The 15,331-nt window shown below is 40.8% G+C and overlaps 1 protein-coding gene across 4 annotated transcripts in view; it reads right to left on the reverse strand.

Annotated features, from left to right (window-relative positions):
• Positions 1 to 15,331, reverse strand: part of kdm4ab (lysine (K)-specific demethylase 4A, genome duplicate b) — a 53,828-nt gene that overhangs the window by 4,700 nt on the left and 33,797 nt on the right. For all 4 annotated transcript variants that reach the window (XM_055151515.1, XM_020940887.2, XM_020940886.2 and 1 more), the window contains 4 exons: positions 11,382 to 11,573; positions 4,291 to 4,461; positions 1,114 to 1,233; positions 77 to 169 (listed from right to left, as the gene is read on the reverse strand). In XM_055151515.1, the coding sequence (XP_055007490.1) occupies positions 77 to 169; positions 1,114 to 1,233; positions 4,291 to 4,461; positions 11,382 to 11,573 (576 nt within the window). The remainder of the gene's footprint in view (positions 1 to 76; positions 170 to 1,113; positions 1,234 to 4,290; positions 4,462 to 11,381; positions 11,574 to 15,331) is intronic.

A 15,331-nucleotide genomic window follows, 5' to 3' on the forward strand; every position in this document is an offset into this window, starting at 1 on the left:
CTACAGACATGTTCACACATACATGCCTCCATATGTCTCTGTATATAGTGTCTGGAGCTGGGGGCTGTGTAATTACCATGCGGGACTTGACTCGTTTGGGCAGGTCCTCCTCCAGTGTGTAGATATCGTCTGGTTTCGCGCTCACCTGAGATCCGTCCTCAAAAACCACCTGTGCACAGAACATGGCATTACCTCACACAGTCAAGTGGTGAACAGGTCTGTGTTTGTGTGTACAGCAGAGTGTTTGTACTGTGAGAAGTGGTCCCTAAACGGAGGCTCTAGTCTCAAAGTGAGTCATGGAAAGCTCAAATACTGCAGTGTGTGAGGCTCATAGTTTATTAGGTTGACTAAATGACACCTCTATCACTATGTACATTTTCACCCAGAGCGTTCAGCTCCAGTCAAATAAAGCTCACGAGGCTAGCAGTTACAGAAGTGAATCTGCAGTGAGTTCAATATGAGGAATAGGAATTGATTTGATTGAATTGATTTGATTGAACTGATTTGACTGATTGTTGAGCAGGTTAATGTAACCATTTTAAGACCAAAATGCCGAGGCTCACTGCAGCAGTTACAAAGAGAGGGACAGCAATTTCTCAATGTAAAGTCAACTAGAAACAGAATTGACAGAGCCGGAAGCCCCCCATGCTCACTCCCTATTTGGACCGTGGCGGCTATATCTATTTATATATACAGTCTAACGCATGTGGCGGAGGAAGGGCCTAATGCAGTCATTAGTGTGCAAGAGAGCCAGAGAGCCAGCCTATAGTTCCCCTTGAACTAAAATATGTCTCTGTATTTGAAGCATTTTCTCGTTCACTTATCTCTTTAACTTTAGGCTTATGTGTCTCCATCTGTATGAAATAAGAATAAATCACTCAAATTAAAAATGAGCATCATGCCTGGCACCAACAGCAACATGGCGACTTATTAGAACACATCCAGTGAACGTCTATAGAAGATTTGGTTTGAAATGCTTAGGATAATGTGCAGAAGACCATCTCAGCTGACAGGATTAGTTATGTGAATGAAACAACACCAGGTATAATTGGAATGAGATATATAATAAGTTATATCACAGTTAAAAGTTCCAAAAAGAGAAGAGTTGTGTACCAGAAACACAGGGTCTGAATGTGCCGCTATGAACTTGGCGCCGTAGAGGAGTCCGTCTGTCCATCTGACCTGCACGGGTTCTCCTTCAGAGGGGGGGCCCATGTTCACACAGTCTCGATCCTGAAACACAAAACTCACATTTACATTCTACTCCTGCTACATAAAGTGCATGAGAGAGGTTTTTATGTTTTTTTAATTGTCACTTGGTTCTGTGGTGAATACTTATCATAGTTTAACTTCAGTTAAGTGACAGTTGAGAAAAACCACAAAAATACAAAAAGTAGCAGTGAGTATGGAATATATCATCAAATGTATACATAATTTATTTTTATTAGTTGAATCAAAACTTTTCGAATTTAGAGAGGGGGCATTACACTCACTTTTGAAAATACTGTCTTCACTGAACAAAAAAATAAATAAAAGTCACTCCTAGGGCTGGGCGATATGGATCAAAAAATATATCTCGATATATTTTGCTATATCTCGATATACGATATATATCTCGATATATGTTCAAGAAAAAATAACCCCGTAAAACTGAAAACTGCAAAAACAAACCTGCCAATTCCACAAGGTCTTTTTTTTTAATTGAAGTGTAAGAGGTCGGCAGTTCATATAGGAACACTTAAGATTACAAAAAACCCTAATAACATAAATAATAATTTAACTGTAAAATAAAAGAAATAATACATATTTCCTTCTTTTCATTCATAAATAAAACAACTCAACACAAGCTCATCTTTGCATTAACTCTGTTAACCATACCATAACCATGAGCTCATTTAGCAGAAGAAGCTAAGGATGTTCCTTATTTCAATAGATCCATGTTCCTATCCAGCAGTAAGGAGCTCTGAGGTTTCCCACAATCCACTGCAGATGCAAAACCCAACATTTCCAAACACTATTGCTCAAGTGACACTGAAGCAGATTATTAATAAAAATCTTCTGCATAAATAAACTTTACATGACTAAACTTTACAATATATAAAGCATAACGACTATAGAGCCACATCAGCTCGTTTGCGATAATAATGTGTTTAATGCAGTTTTGCGCACGTGTGTTTACATTTTACAGAAACGAAACTTAAGCATATGGCTCATTTACATAAACAGCTCACTTCTCATGCAGCTCAGCTCGTTTAGTTTCTTTCAGGCTAAAGGACGCGACTCGGTGGAATATGAGGATGTGCTGCTGATGGTCTTGTCTGTAAATGGTGGAAAGGGTTCGTGGTGCTTGAAGTTTTTCACTGGCACCAACTTTGGGCATTCACGGCGATAGTGACGTGTGAAGGAGACACGAGCGAACAAAATCAGGGAGGCGGAGGCGACGAGAGAGAAGACAAACAAGCGAAGCAGCGAAATCAGAATTGAATATAAGCATAATATATATATATATATATATTTATATACGATATGTCAGAATTCATATCGAGTTTATATATTTAAAATATCGATATATCGCCCACCCCTAGTCACTCCCCTTGCCATCACAAATCAGTATGCATCTCTCTAATGAAACTACAGCACATGTTTTGGTATATTTAAGAAAAATGGGTGTCGTAGGCTTGTGGGCTGAGCATTGGACAGAATCTTAGACCCTGTTTACACTGAAAAGAATCCGCGTATCACTGTATCGGAAAGGATCTGCATCCAGACACGTCGTTTCTGTATCTGCAATCAAAGCCTTCCCCGTCCACACAGTAACGCAAAACCGCCTGAAACGCTAGTCACATGATAGGCTGGTGTCACGTCGGCCCAAAATCCCGAGGTCACATGAGAGGTAAAAACAAGGAAGTCTGAAGTTGCAGCAAGTGGCAAGTGTAAAAACAGTCTTTTCGTGAACTGACGACGAGGTTCAGTTGTTACTTAGAATAACACTGGATTTTAAGACGAGCATAGCGGCTCAGAGTGAGGATTGACTTGTTTCTGTGTCCGCAAGTCTTCCCTATCCACACAGCTTTGAGCAGATTTGTTTACGGTTAACAGACATGAAAATTAAAACCACATGGCTAATTTGCATAAACTGAGCGCTCAATAAACAGCTCACTATTGTGTGCTGATGCAGTTCAGTTTCTGTTGGACTAAAGAACACGACTCAGTGGAATATTTCTGGGAATTCTGGAATTCTTTCTGTGACAGAGGGGTGTTCTGCTGATGGTGAGTCTGTTCTGTGCTTCTATTGTGTTGGAGATGTATGATCATATGCATAGACTGTTTATATGAATGGACATATATTCTAGCTTCTTAGTGTTTTGGCACTGAAATAGCCTACTTGGCGGTGCACAGACCTACATCAGAGTATCAGTGTTTTCAGGCGTCCACACAGTGCTGGATCAGATCTGTACTCAGATGAATTTGTGGGAGCTGGAGGCACCAGATCGTTCGGATTAGTTTGGACGAACACTGGATCCACAACGAAAACAACTCAAAAATGAACTAGTGTGGACATGGTCTTAGAGCTAATCATAAGGAGGGTTTGAATAGGGCCCGGGAGAGATTGCTAAATTACTCAAACATGCATGGATGACGTCTAAAACCTCAACAAGCATGTTTTTGATGAGAGAATAACATGGTAGGAAGCCCCAAAATGTTTGTATAATTTTTTGTATATCCCCTAATTTAACATTACAGTTGTTAGGCAACAGTTTTGAAATGGCCTCTACATAATGCCATATCTGCTGCCTGCTTCATCCACACAGTAAAATGATAACTTTACCAAAACATAAATAAAACAAAAATATAAAAATAAAAAATAAATATATAAAAATAGGCAAGATATTTTGTAAAATCTTGATATTATTGCTTCATCTGGAGTGTTTCACAGTATTTCATTAAACCTTTCTATCTTCATGGAAACACGTTACAGATCAGATCTGTGGAGAGGCAACCCCACAGCCAGAATTCCTGTTTTTCTAGGTATTTTCTAGGTAAGGTAGAGCTGTTTAATGTCATACTGTGGAACATTACAGGCAGCGCACTGACATATCCATAGAAACAAGCAGGTGACACACCCCCAACAAAAGTTACATAGTGCATCTTTAACTATGTTTTAGTGAAATGAGAGGTCAGAACTGCTATAGGGACTTTAACAAAGACATTTCTGCAGCTGTATGACCATTTTTATCTGTTAATTACTGGTATTAACAGCTAAAAACAAACAAAAACAAAAGTACTGACCACTATGTCTTCAGGGAACAGATTGTCGCTGTAGGAACCATCGTCGAACACGACCTCGTAGAAGGTGGCAGTGGTGAGGGCAGAGACTTCGCTGTGATAGTAGCGGCCATTTTTATGCTTACAGATCACCTTCTGCCCCACCTTCAGGTCCTTCTGCGAGCTCTTGTTACGCTGCGGAGAGAAAATACAAAAAATAAAGACTTAAAGATCATATATTACTCAAAATTGTCTCTTATGAGCTTTAAGTCATGGTATAATGCAGTTTCCGCATCAAAAACAGACATAGAGTTATGTTTTGTTTTCATTCACACATGTTTGATTAATCCTTTATTATTAGTCTGTCTACATCTCCAAAGCTCAAAAGACTCAACAACTAACTTTTAAAATAAGATGATAAAATCCTCTCCCATGGAAGAAATTAGTCTTGGGACAGGGGATCGCATGCTTTAACACGAAGACCAGACAACACAAGAACAAAAGCACCATACAAACATCCACCATAGAACAGAAAGAAGAGACCAAGTATGACCACAGATGTGATGTACAGTGTGGTTTACAATGTGATTTACAGTGCGATGTACAGTGCGCTGCACAGTGTGATTTACAATGTGCTGTACAGTGTGGTGTACAGTGTGATTTACAGTGTGATTTACAGTGCGGTGTACAGTGTGATTTACAATGCTGTGTACAGTGTGATTTACAATGCAGTGTACAGTGTGGTGTACAGTGTGATTTACAGTGTGATTTACAATGTGCTGTACAGTGTGGTGTACAGTGTGATTTACAATGCGGTGTACAGTGTGATTTACAATGTGGTGTACAGTGTGGTGTACAGTGTGGTGTACAGTGTGGTGTACAGTGTGGTGTACAGTGTGATTTACAATGCGGTGTACAGTGTGATTTACAATGTGGTGTACAGTGTGGTGTACAGTGTGCTGTACAGTGCGGTGTACAGTGTGATTTACAATGCGGTGTACAGTGTGGTATACAGTGTGGTGTACAGTGTGGTGTACAGTGTGATTTACAGTGCGGTGTACAGTGTGATTTACAGTGCGGTGTACAGTGTGGTATACAGTGTGGTGTACAGTGTGGTGTACAGTGTGATTTACAGTGTGGTGTACAGTGTGGTGTACAGTGCGGTGTACAGTGTGATTTACAATGCGGTGTACAGTGTGGTATACAGTGTGGTGTACAGTGTGGTGTACAGTGTGATTTACAGTGTGGTGTACAGTGTGGTGTACAGTGTGGTTTACAGTGTGGTGTACAGTGTGATTTACAATGCTGTGTACAGTGTGATTACAATGCAGTGTACAGTGTGGTGTACAGTGTGTATGTACAGTGTGTGTGTTTACAGTGTGCTGTACAGTGTGGTGTACAGTGTGATTTACAATGCGGTGTACAGTGTGATTTACAATGTGGTGTACAGTGTGGGTGTACAGTGTGCTGTACAGTGCGGTGTACAGTGTGGTGTACAGTGTGATTTACAGTGTGGTGCGGTGTACAGTGTTTACAATGTGGTGTACAGTGTGGTGTACAGTGTGCTGTACAGTGCGGTGTACAGTGTGATTTACAATGCGGTGTACAGTGTGGTATACAGTGTGGTGTACAGTGTGGTGTACAGTGTGGTGTACAGTGTGATTTACAGTGCGGTGTACAGTGTGATTTACAGTGCGGTGTACAGTGTGATTTACAGTGCGGTGTACAGTGTGACGGTGTACAGTGTGGTATACAGTGTGGTGTACAGTGTGATTTACAGTGTGGTGTACAGTGCGGTGTACAGTGTGGTGTACAGTGTGGTGTACAGTGCGGTGTACAGTGTGATTTACAATGCGGTGTACAGTGTGGTATACAGTGTGGTGTACAGTGTGGTGTACAGTGTGGTGTACAGTGTGATTTACAGTGCGGTGTACAGTGTGATTTACAATGCGGTGTACAGTGTGGTATACAGTGTGGTGTACAGTGTGATTTACAGTGTGGTGTACAGTGCGGTGTACAGTGTGGTGTACAGTGTGATTTACAATGCGGTGTACAGTGTGGTGTACAGTGTGGTGTACAGTGTGGTACAGTGTACAGTGTGGTACAGTGTTTACAGTGCGGTGTACAATGCGGTGTACAGTGTGGTACAGTGTGGTGTACAGTGTGACAGTGTGGTGTACAGTGTACAGTGTGGTGTACAGTGCGGTGTACAGTGTGGTGTACAGTGTGATTACAGTGTACAGTGTGGTACAGTTTGTGTACAGTGTGGTGTACAGTGTGTGTACAGTGCGGTGTACAGTGTGATTTACAATGTGTACAGTGTGGTACAGTGTGGTGTACAGTGTGGGTACAGTGTGATTTACAGTGCGGTGTACAGTGTGATTTACAATGCGGTGTACAGTGTGGTGTACAGTGTGGTGTACAGTGTGGTGTACAGTGCGGTGTACAGTGTGATTTACAATGCGGTGTACAGTGTGGTATACAGTGTGGTGTACAGTGTGGTGTACAGTGTGATTTACAGTGCGGTGTACAGTGTGATTTACAGTGCGGTGTACAGTGTGATTTACAATGCGGTGTACAGTGTGGTATACAGTGTGGTGTACAGTGTGGTGTACAGTGTGGTGTACAGTGTGGTGTATTTACAGTGTGGTGTACAGTGCGGTGTACAGTGTGGTGCTACAGTGTGGTACAGTGTGGTGTACAGTGTGGTGTACAGTGTGGTGTACAGTGTGATTTACAGTGTGGTGTACAGTGCGGTGTACAGTGTGGTGTACAGTGTGATTTACAGTGTGATTTACAATGCGGTGTACAGTGTGATTTACAGTGTGGTGTACAGTGTGGTGTACAGTGTGCTGTACAGTGCGGTGTACAGTGTGATTTACAATGCGGTGTACAGTGTGGTATACAGTGTGGTGTACAGTGTGGTGTACAGTGTGATTTACAGTGCGGTGTACAGTGTGATTTACAATGCGGTGTACAGTGTGGTGTACAGTGTGGTGTACAGTGTGGTGTACAGTGTGGTGTACAGTGTGATTTACAGTGTGGTGTACAGTGCGTTGTACAGTGTGGTGTACAGTGTGATTTATAGTGCAGTGTACAGTGTGGTGTACAGTGTGTGTGAAGTAAATGTGCTAAAAAATAAAGTCTCAGCCTTTCAGTCCAGGGGCCTCATTTATAAAGCTTGTTTACGCAAAAATCCGTGCGTGCGCGCTTCCTACGCCAACCGCGGTATTTATAAAACTCGACTAAGGCGTGGCTCTTTGGTTAACTCTACGCCAACTCGGGACCTCCTGTAAGTTCTACGCAAAGTCTGGAGACACAGGGAAAAAGCGACACTCGTGGAGAGGAGCAGAAGTGAACAGAGTTTGAGGAAGTGTTTGATCAGAAAATCCACGTATATAGAAGAATTACCTTCAGATTTGCGCATTTAAATGTTTGGTTCACCAAAACACGGAGAAGGGCTGTTTATTCCACTCATTATTCTCCACAATATTATACATTTGAAACTCGTGCACGAGCGCTGCCATGTTCCCGGACCCGGTGTAGCGCAGAGTCTCCCACAGTCCACACCACGACCATAGACTTCTACAAAACACAGACTGTGACCAACACAGAGGACGAAATAATGACCCAACCTGAGAGAAAACTCTTCCCTTGGACGCAGCAGGAGCCAGGCTTTGATTTAATGAACGCAACTTTAACACTTTTACTTTAGTCTTTACGCACCGAGCACCAGAGTGACCCGAGTCTGCGGACAACACGAAGCCTACTGCCCGAACCTGACCCCAACCAAAATCTGCATTACATTTTTGTGTAATGGGGAACTCTTGTACATGAGAGCTGCTCTCTGACTGTATGAAGAACAGAATAATGCCCCCGACCCACACTCACAGACCCAGACCCACACTCACAGGTTCAGCAGTTTGGATGTTTCGTGTGGACTTTAATTGGCAGAATAACATCTGTATCTGATGTGTTTCATGCTAAATCTGTGTCCTCGTATCCTCGTGTCCCTCCCTCGCTCCTTTCCCTTTCCAGGGGAGGGCATCTGAATCTCTCGCACACGCTCATAATTTGACCATTCAGATCAGCGCGTGCACGTATCTACGTGTATATACATATATATATATATATACATTAAATATACAGGGCCAGTCCACACACACATCATAGAAGACTTAAAAATATAGCGATAAAACTCTTGAAACAGCGAAAAAACACATGGACTTTACTGCAAAGATGTGCTGCCTAAATATTATAAAATATGATTAAATGAACAGATGAGTCATTGTTGTCACTTTTAGTTTTGTGTTTATTTATTAAACCTTGTTTAATAAAGTCTTTAATAAAGTCTTCCTCGTCCTCCTCCCTCTGTCCCGCGTGTCTCGGTCAAACCCACTGATTATCGGCTCATGTTTAGGGAAATCTCATTCACCAGTCACTTTACATGCTCCTTTTATGGTGAGGTGGAGGTGTGGAGAGGGCGTGACGTGACATGGGTTTACGTGCGCAAATTGTAGTTGCAGGTAGGATCTATAAAGCAAAGATTGCGTGGTTTGGTGCGTGCGGTGGGTTTTCTAAATGTGGAGTTTGCGTGGCGCACGCCTCTCGTAGCTACTAGGCGTACGCACTAACTTACGACAACTCCTGCGCATTTTTTATAAATGAGGCCCCAGATCTCAAATGTAGTGGAGTAGAAAATACATGTAAGAGAATTTAAGTAATTTATCTTCCACGTACATCTCTCAGTTTAACACTGACACAAAAGCTCTATTTACACCATGATCTTCCCTTGGCATACCATTGGCATACCACTATCTAAATTGTGGCATATTGCTGACTAACTGGTGCCTACTGGCCTTCATAGTCTCACTAAATGCTGACTAACTGGTGCCTACTGGCCTTCATAGTCTGAGCACACTTGCTTTATAAACCTCCTCCTCCGGAAGCATAGTCAAGGGGCTTGAACACTCAAAGATCATATTATGTTCTCTTCTGAAATCATACAATGTTGACTTTTCAAGTCCCCCCCCCGGTTGTATTATTGATGGTAAATAAAACTTCTCCTGCATAAGACGTCCAGTTGGTCTCCAGCCTTTTGCTTCCACCCTTTCTTGGACAAGCTGAAAACTTCAGTACAGACACATGTTCTCAAATGTAGTGAAGTAAAAGTATAAAGTATCCACTGTAAAATCTACTTACATAAAGTACAGATACTTAAAATTTGTTATTCAAGATGCACTATGTAACCTTTTTGGTTACATGGGGGTATCTGTTTGTTGTTGCTCTGCCTGGAACATACCACAATATGACATTAAACATGAATGACTGTGAGTGGGGTCACCTCTCCACAGATCTGACATGTAACTTGGTCTGGTTTGGTCTCCATGAAGGTTTAATTCCATATTGTGAAACATTCTAGGCAAAGCAATAACATCTCCATGGAGAAAAGCATCTGACGAGCCCTCCACCGAAAAAGTTACACTATGCACCTTATATGCATCAAGTATTGTACTTGTATTTTTGTACTTGTTGTCTTTCACCACTGTCCCTGAGTCTGTCTTCTAGGAAATCAAGGTTCTCTGGTTGGGAGCCATCCCTGATGCAATGTGCATGGTGTGCTTGGACTGAGAAGTAGTTAATATTATAGCTTCATGAATTAAAGTAATAATTAATGTTATCAGATCTAAACTTGTACATTGCCTCGATAGTTCACTCACCTGACTGCCTAAACACACAGTTAGCCAAGGTCCTGTTTTCTTTTCTTTTTTTTATTGTCCATGTTAATTGAAAGATCACACAGTTACAGTTGAGGTCATCAACATTCCCTGAGGATGTGACGCTAACTGTAAGCACTGGTCTATCTGAGGCTTGTTAGATTTTAATCTGAGCTTTATTTGACCATAAAGAACTGACTAAATTGGAACCAACTAACTAACTAGCACTAGCCAACAGTTTTTCAGTTAGTCACTCTCACTTCTCACTCTCTTTTTTGTTGAAAATCAAACACCTAGAGACCATGAAGGATTGTATTAATCACAGGCTCCTGAAAATGTGTTGCTTAAATCTATTTTGTACTTTTTCTTACATTTTCAGACAATCTTAAAACGTATTTGGCCGTGCTTGCTAATGTGTGCACTGCGTCTGCATGGTAACTGGGGAATATTCTGCCAATACACATAGCTACACATACAACACCCCCAGCGCGATGTCACTGCAATGTATCAATTGAGAGTACTGATGATGGCAACAGAAAACCTCACTTCAGTTGTGTCACATGTATTATTATGTGGTAATATGTACAGTGGGTGTAATCAAATTAAACTCCAGCCCTGAACAAATATGATCCATCTCCAGCTCTGTATGGACAAAGCCTGACTATGGTTGTTTGTCTTATCTTATCTCTGTTGTGATGTGTGATTAAGGCATGTCCTGTGAAATGTACAACTGTCAAAACTAATTTCACATTATAAAAACTAACTGACACAGGCTTTGCACATCATCTAGGGCTGTTAAAAGTATCGGAAATCGGATTCTAATTGTTACCAAAACTAGATACTGATCTGAACAAGTATCAATGCTAAAAAATATGACCTCAACAACACACTCAGCCTTACACTGATTTCAGTGCCTGACCAGCCAGTCCCTTTCCATTTGATGAGACAATATTTGTTGTGATATAACAGAACTGTGAATATGCTACTTTAACCTTGTAAAATCCCTTGACAAGACATTGGTTCTGTCTTTAAGAACTCAGATTTAAAAGTACTTAATAAGAGTTATTTCTTCATGTAGTCAGCACTGAAACAGAGCAAAGCATCATTGTATATGTCGTTCCCTCTGTTTATCAGAGGCTACAACTGCTGCGCCGTAACTATTAATTTAAGCAAAGAAATGTGTAGTTGGATATATTGTAATGGCCCATGATGTTATTGTTTATTATATATTTTTTTATTCATTTATTATTATTGAAACTTTGACGACACAGTGTCACAATATTTCGATCATTGTCACATCCCTAGTGATAAATGGGCAGGTAAGTGAAACACCAGCACAGACCTGACTTTACTGAGTGTGTCCATTCATGTGTATTATATTATTTACTTTGCTCTTACCTCAGGAGCGGTGGGGGCCCGGTGTCTGTGGCAGGTGATGAAGACGATGAAGGGCCAGTCGTCAGGGTGCATGAGGATGCCCGCGGCCTGGGCACACGTGGGGTGAAATGCCGTGGAGCAGCGCCCGTGGGAGCACTGCACACAGCACCCACGGGTGTCAGAGGTCAGCCTGGTCCGGCAAAGAGCACACTTCTGTAGGGACACAGTGCAGAGTGTGAGCGGCAGGGGCAAAAAAGAATTATACTGTTCATCCTATAACTGACTCTTATGATCTTTAAGCCATGTTATAATGTTGTTCCCTCATCAAAAACAGTCCTGAGTTTTATTCCCACATGTTTGGGTAACCCTGCATTATTAACCTGTTTCATTTTTTCCAAAGCTCAAAATGCTATGTTCCATCATATGATGTCATCAAGTGGACGTTTTCAAGTTAACAGCTACATTTTACCTGTAGCACACAACACCACCATGACTGGTCACCACCCCACACTCTGAGAACCTCAGGGACAGGCCTTCTGATAGTCCTGGTTTAGTCCTAGTTTAGTCCTGGTTTAGTCCTAGTTTAGTCCTAGTTTAGCCCTGGTTTAGTCCTTGTTTAGTCCTTGTTTAGTCCTAGTTTAGTCCTAGTTCAGCCCTGGTTTAGTCCTGGTTTAGTCCTGGTTTAGTCCTGGTTTAGACCTGGTTTAGACCTGGTTTAATCGTAGTTTAGTCCTGGTTTAGCCCTAGTTTAGCCCTGGTTTAGTCCTGGTTTAGCCCTGGTTTAGTCCTGCTTTAGTCCTGGTGTAGCCCTGGTGTAGCCCTGGTTTAGCCCTGGTTTAGACCTGGTTTAGACCTGGTTTATTCGGGCCTCCAACTGGTACCTAAATTAAGGACATCCTGAACGTGTGAGATGTGCCTCTACATTGACTCTGTTTAAATCCAGGCTCAAAACGGTTCTGTTTAGCTGGATATGACTGAAAGATTTTTATTCGCACTCTTCTCTCTTCAGATGATTATTTTTGTTTTCCTCTGTTTGTATTGTAATTATTCTGTAAAACACATTGAATTACTTTGCGTACACATAAACTTGCTTTGCCACTACATTCACCACTCAAAGGCTAAACAAGGGCACACTATTTCTAGAGAAATTCAGCAGCACTGTAAGAGAATGAGTCCACACTTGTATAAAAGTAAGAGGTGTTACAGATAAGTGTAAAAATAAAAAGAGTCAGATGTGAGGCGCTTAATGAAACAGCGTAAGGGGAAGTGTGGATTTCCTCTGTGCTCTGACGTCACATCCACAAATAGTGAAGGCCTCCGCTGGGAACCAGTGAACAGCAGCGTTTCCCATGGATTTTGTTAAAGGTGCACTGTGTAACTTTTTGGTACGGGTTCTATCACCTGCTTGTTTCTATGGAGATGTCATTGCTCTGCTTGGAATGTTCCACAGTGTGACATTAAACAGCTCTACTTTAAACTTATTCAATTACAGGTGGTTTTATAGCTCAAAAATGCATAGAGAAACAGGCACTCTGACTGTGAGCGGGGTCGCCTCTCCACAGATCTGACCTGTAACTTGGTTTGGTCTTCATGAAGACAGAAAGATTTAATGCCATACCTTGAAACATTCCAGACAAAGCAATCACATCTCCACCAGAAAAGTTACACAATGCACTTTTAAGTGGCCCAAATTATTTTTTATTTGAAGTGCATTTCATCTCATTCAATTTGTGGAATTTTAAGCAGGTATTTTTAACCACTGATGTCTTTTATTATAAGTTTATGATAAAACAAGTTTAATTTTGTTATGGCAATATAATAGTCCTGTTTATTTTTGACTATGGGAACTATGGGATGATGTCACTCTCTTATGCAACTGGCACCTTCACAGCTCATTTTCAGCTTTGTTTTTCATCAAACAAAACACAACTGTCTGTCAAGTAATCCTCAAGGTGGATAGAGTGCCAACATGGACACTTCCTATGTGAAAACAGGCCTAGCGGGTTAGCTATGCCCACTTATATATGGGTCCGGTCAAGTGGTAACGGAGGGAAACAGATTTTTGACATTCAAATGTCTCTTATTCAGAAACTAGAGGGACTATTGAAATAAGTAAAGTATCAGAATGTAGGAAAGAGTTACACTCCAACAGGGTCAAGTTAAACCTGTGATATTCTTTCAAGTTGTTGACAAAAAAGTTAAAAACTCATGTCGGTAATGGAGGAAATGAAATATGCAGCACTTTTTGGGCAATAAATCTAAACAGTGATAACTCTTGGTTCTCACTTCCATATCCTTAACAAACTGGTTTGAATATTTGCTTCATATAGTTTTCTACCATATGGTACAAGATTAGGTTGAAAAACCTCTTACTTTTTGACTCATGAGATTTTTTATTAAGAAAGGTCATGGTAACAGAGGGAAAAGTAACGGAGGGAAAATTGTGCAAACAAGTAGAAGGTGCAGGATTTTACATCATTTGTCAACTTTTTTTCTTCTGAATACTTTAATATTACTTCAAAATGAAAGGAAACTATTTCTATAAAATATGTCAGTCCTTCCAAGCTAATTTTTATCATTTTAAATAATTGATTTAAAAAAAAAAAATCATGTACCTTCATTAACAGTTCAAAGATGGAATAACACAAGATATGATGAAATACATCCATTTATTTACATGATGATGTTTTCATACATGGTCTGTTTAAAACATATGTAACTTTAGAACCAAAAATGGTACAGAAAAAAGGTCAACAGTTTCATAAACTAGAGTACATATGCTATCTGTTGAATACATTTTTATATCAGATGCATTAACTTGAATTTTTGGCCTTGCTGTTTACTTCTGCTTGACTGGGCCCATATACAATAACTATGAGCATAACAGTATTACCAGTAGATTACCAGTATCACTAACTGCTAGTTTCTACAAACACTAGCTCAGTTTAGCCTAGCTCCTCACATCAACCTTGTACACTTTGTCACACCTCCACCTGAAAAGTGGCACAGTGCACCTGTAAAGCGACGCCACATGTAGATATTTTAAACATGTCCACTGTTTTTAACGGGCTGTTTCGCCTTGGATCTGGAAGTGATGTCACATTTAACAGCCCTATTTTAGACCCTTAATGGGAAACAGTGGAACAATGACATAGGGGTTAGTATCGTGGCAGATAGCTCCAGCAGAATGTCAACTGTGACTCATGACCACACACTGAAAACACACTGAAAACACACTGGAAACACACTGGAAACACACTGGAAACACAGTCAAATACTGAAAACGCTGTACACAGGGTAATACTGAGGGAGGACAGGGAAGGAAGCGTTTGTTTTTTGTCTTGAATTTAGTCACTTCTGTAGAATAGAGAGGAGGAAGTCTGCACAACAAATGTTATTCACTTCAGTTTTTATTTTTATTACCCTTATGCTGATTGTATTCGCTTTGAATTTTATGTAAAGGAGCATAGTGACAGATTTGACTTCCCATTTCACTAAACAAAGTAAAAGGTGCACTGTGTAACTTTTATGGCGGAGGCTCCATCAAGTGCTTTTCTCCGTACAGATGTTATTGCTTTATCTGGAACGTTTCACAGTATGGCATTAAACCTTTCTAACTCCACAGAGACCAAACCAGACCAAGTTACGGGTCAGGTCTGTGAAGAGACGACCCCGCTCACAGTCAGAATGTCTGTTTTTCTAGGTATTTTTGAGCTCAGATTAAAGTCTAATTTGAATAACAGAGCTTCTAACAAAGATATAGTTAGCACCACACCCCCAGGAAATGTTGACGACATCAGATGCAAAGTATCAATATGAATGGAAAATATGTATGCTAATGGCGGGACTTTCCAATCAAGGCAGGGCAGGGGTAAAATAGATGCTAGACAAAAAAAACTCCATGAACTTAAGCCTCATTATCAGTATCATTAGTGTTTCTGTTGTTTTTATCCCTCTCAGGCTCAAATTAA

The sequence above is a fragment of the Boleophthalmus pectinirostris genome, unplaced genomic scaffold (assembly GCF_026225935.1).
Source record: "Boleophthalmus pectinirostris isolate CB_2022bp ecotype Guang Dong unplaced genomic scaffold, ASM2622593v1 HiC_scaffold_16, whole genome shotgun sequence".
Taxonomy (NCBI): domain Eukaryota; kingdom Metazoa; phylum Chordata; class Actinopteri; order Gobiiformes; family Gobiidae; genus Boleophthalmus; species Boleophthalmus pectinirostris.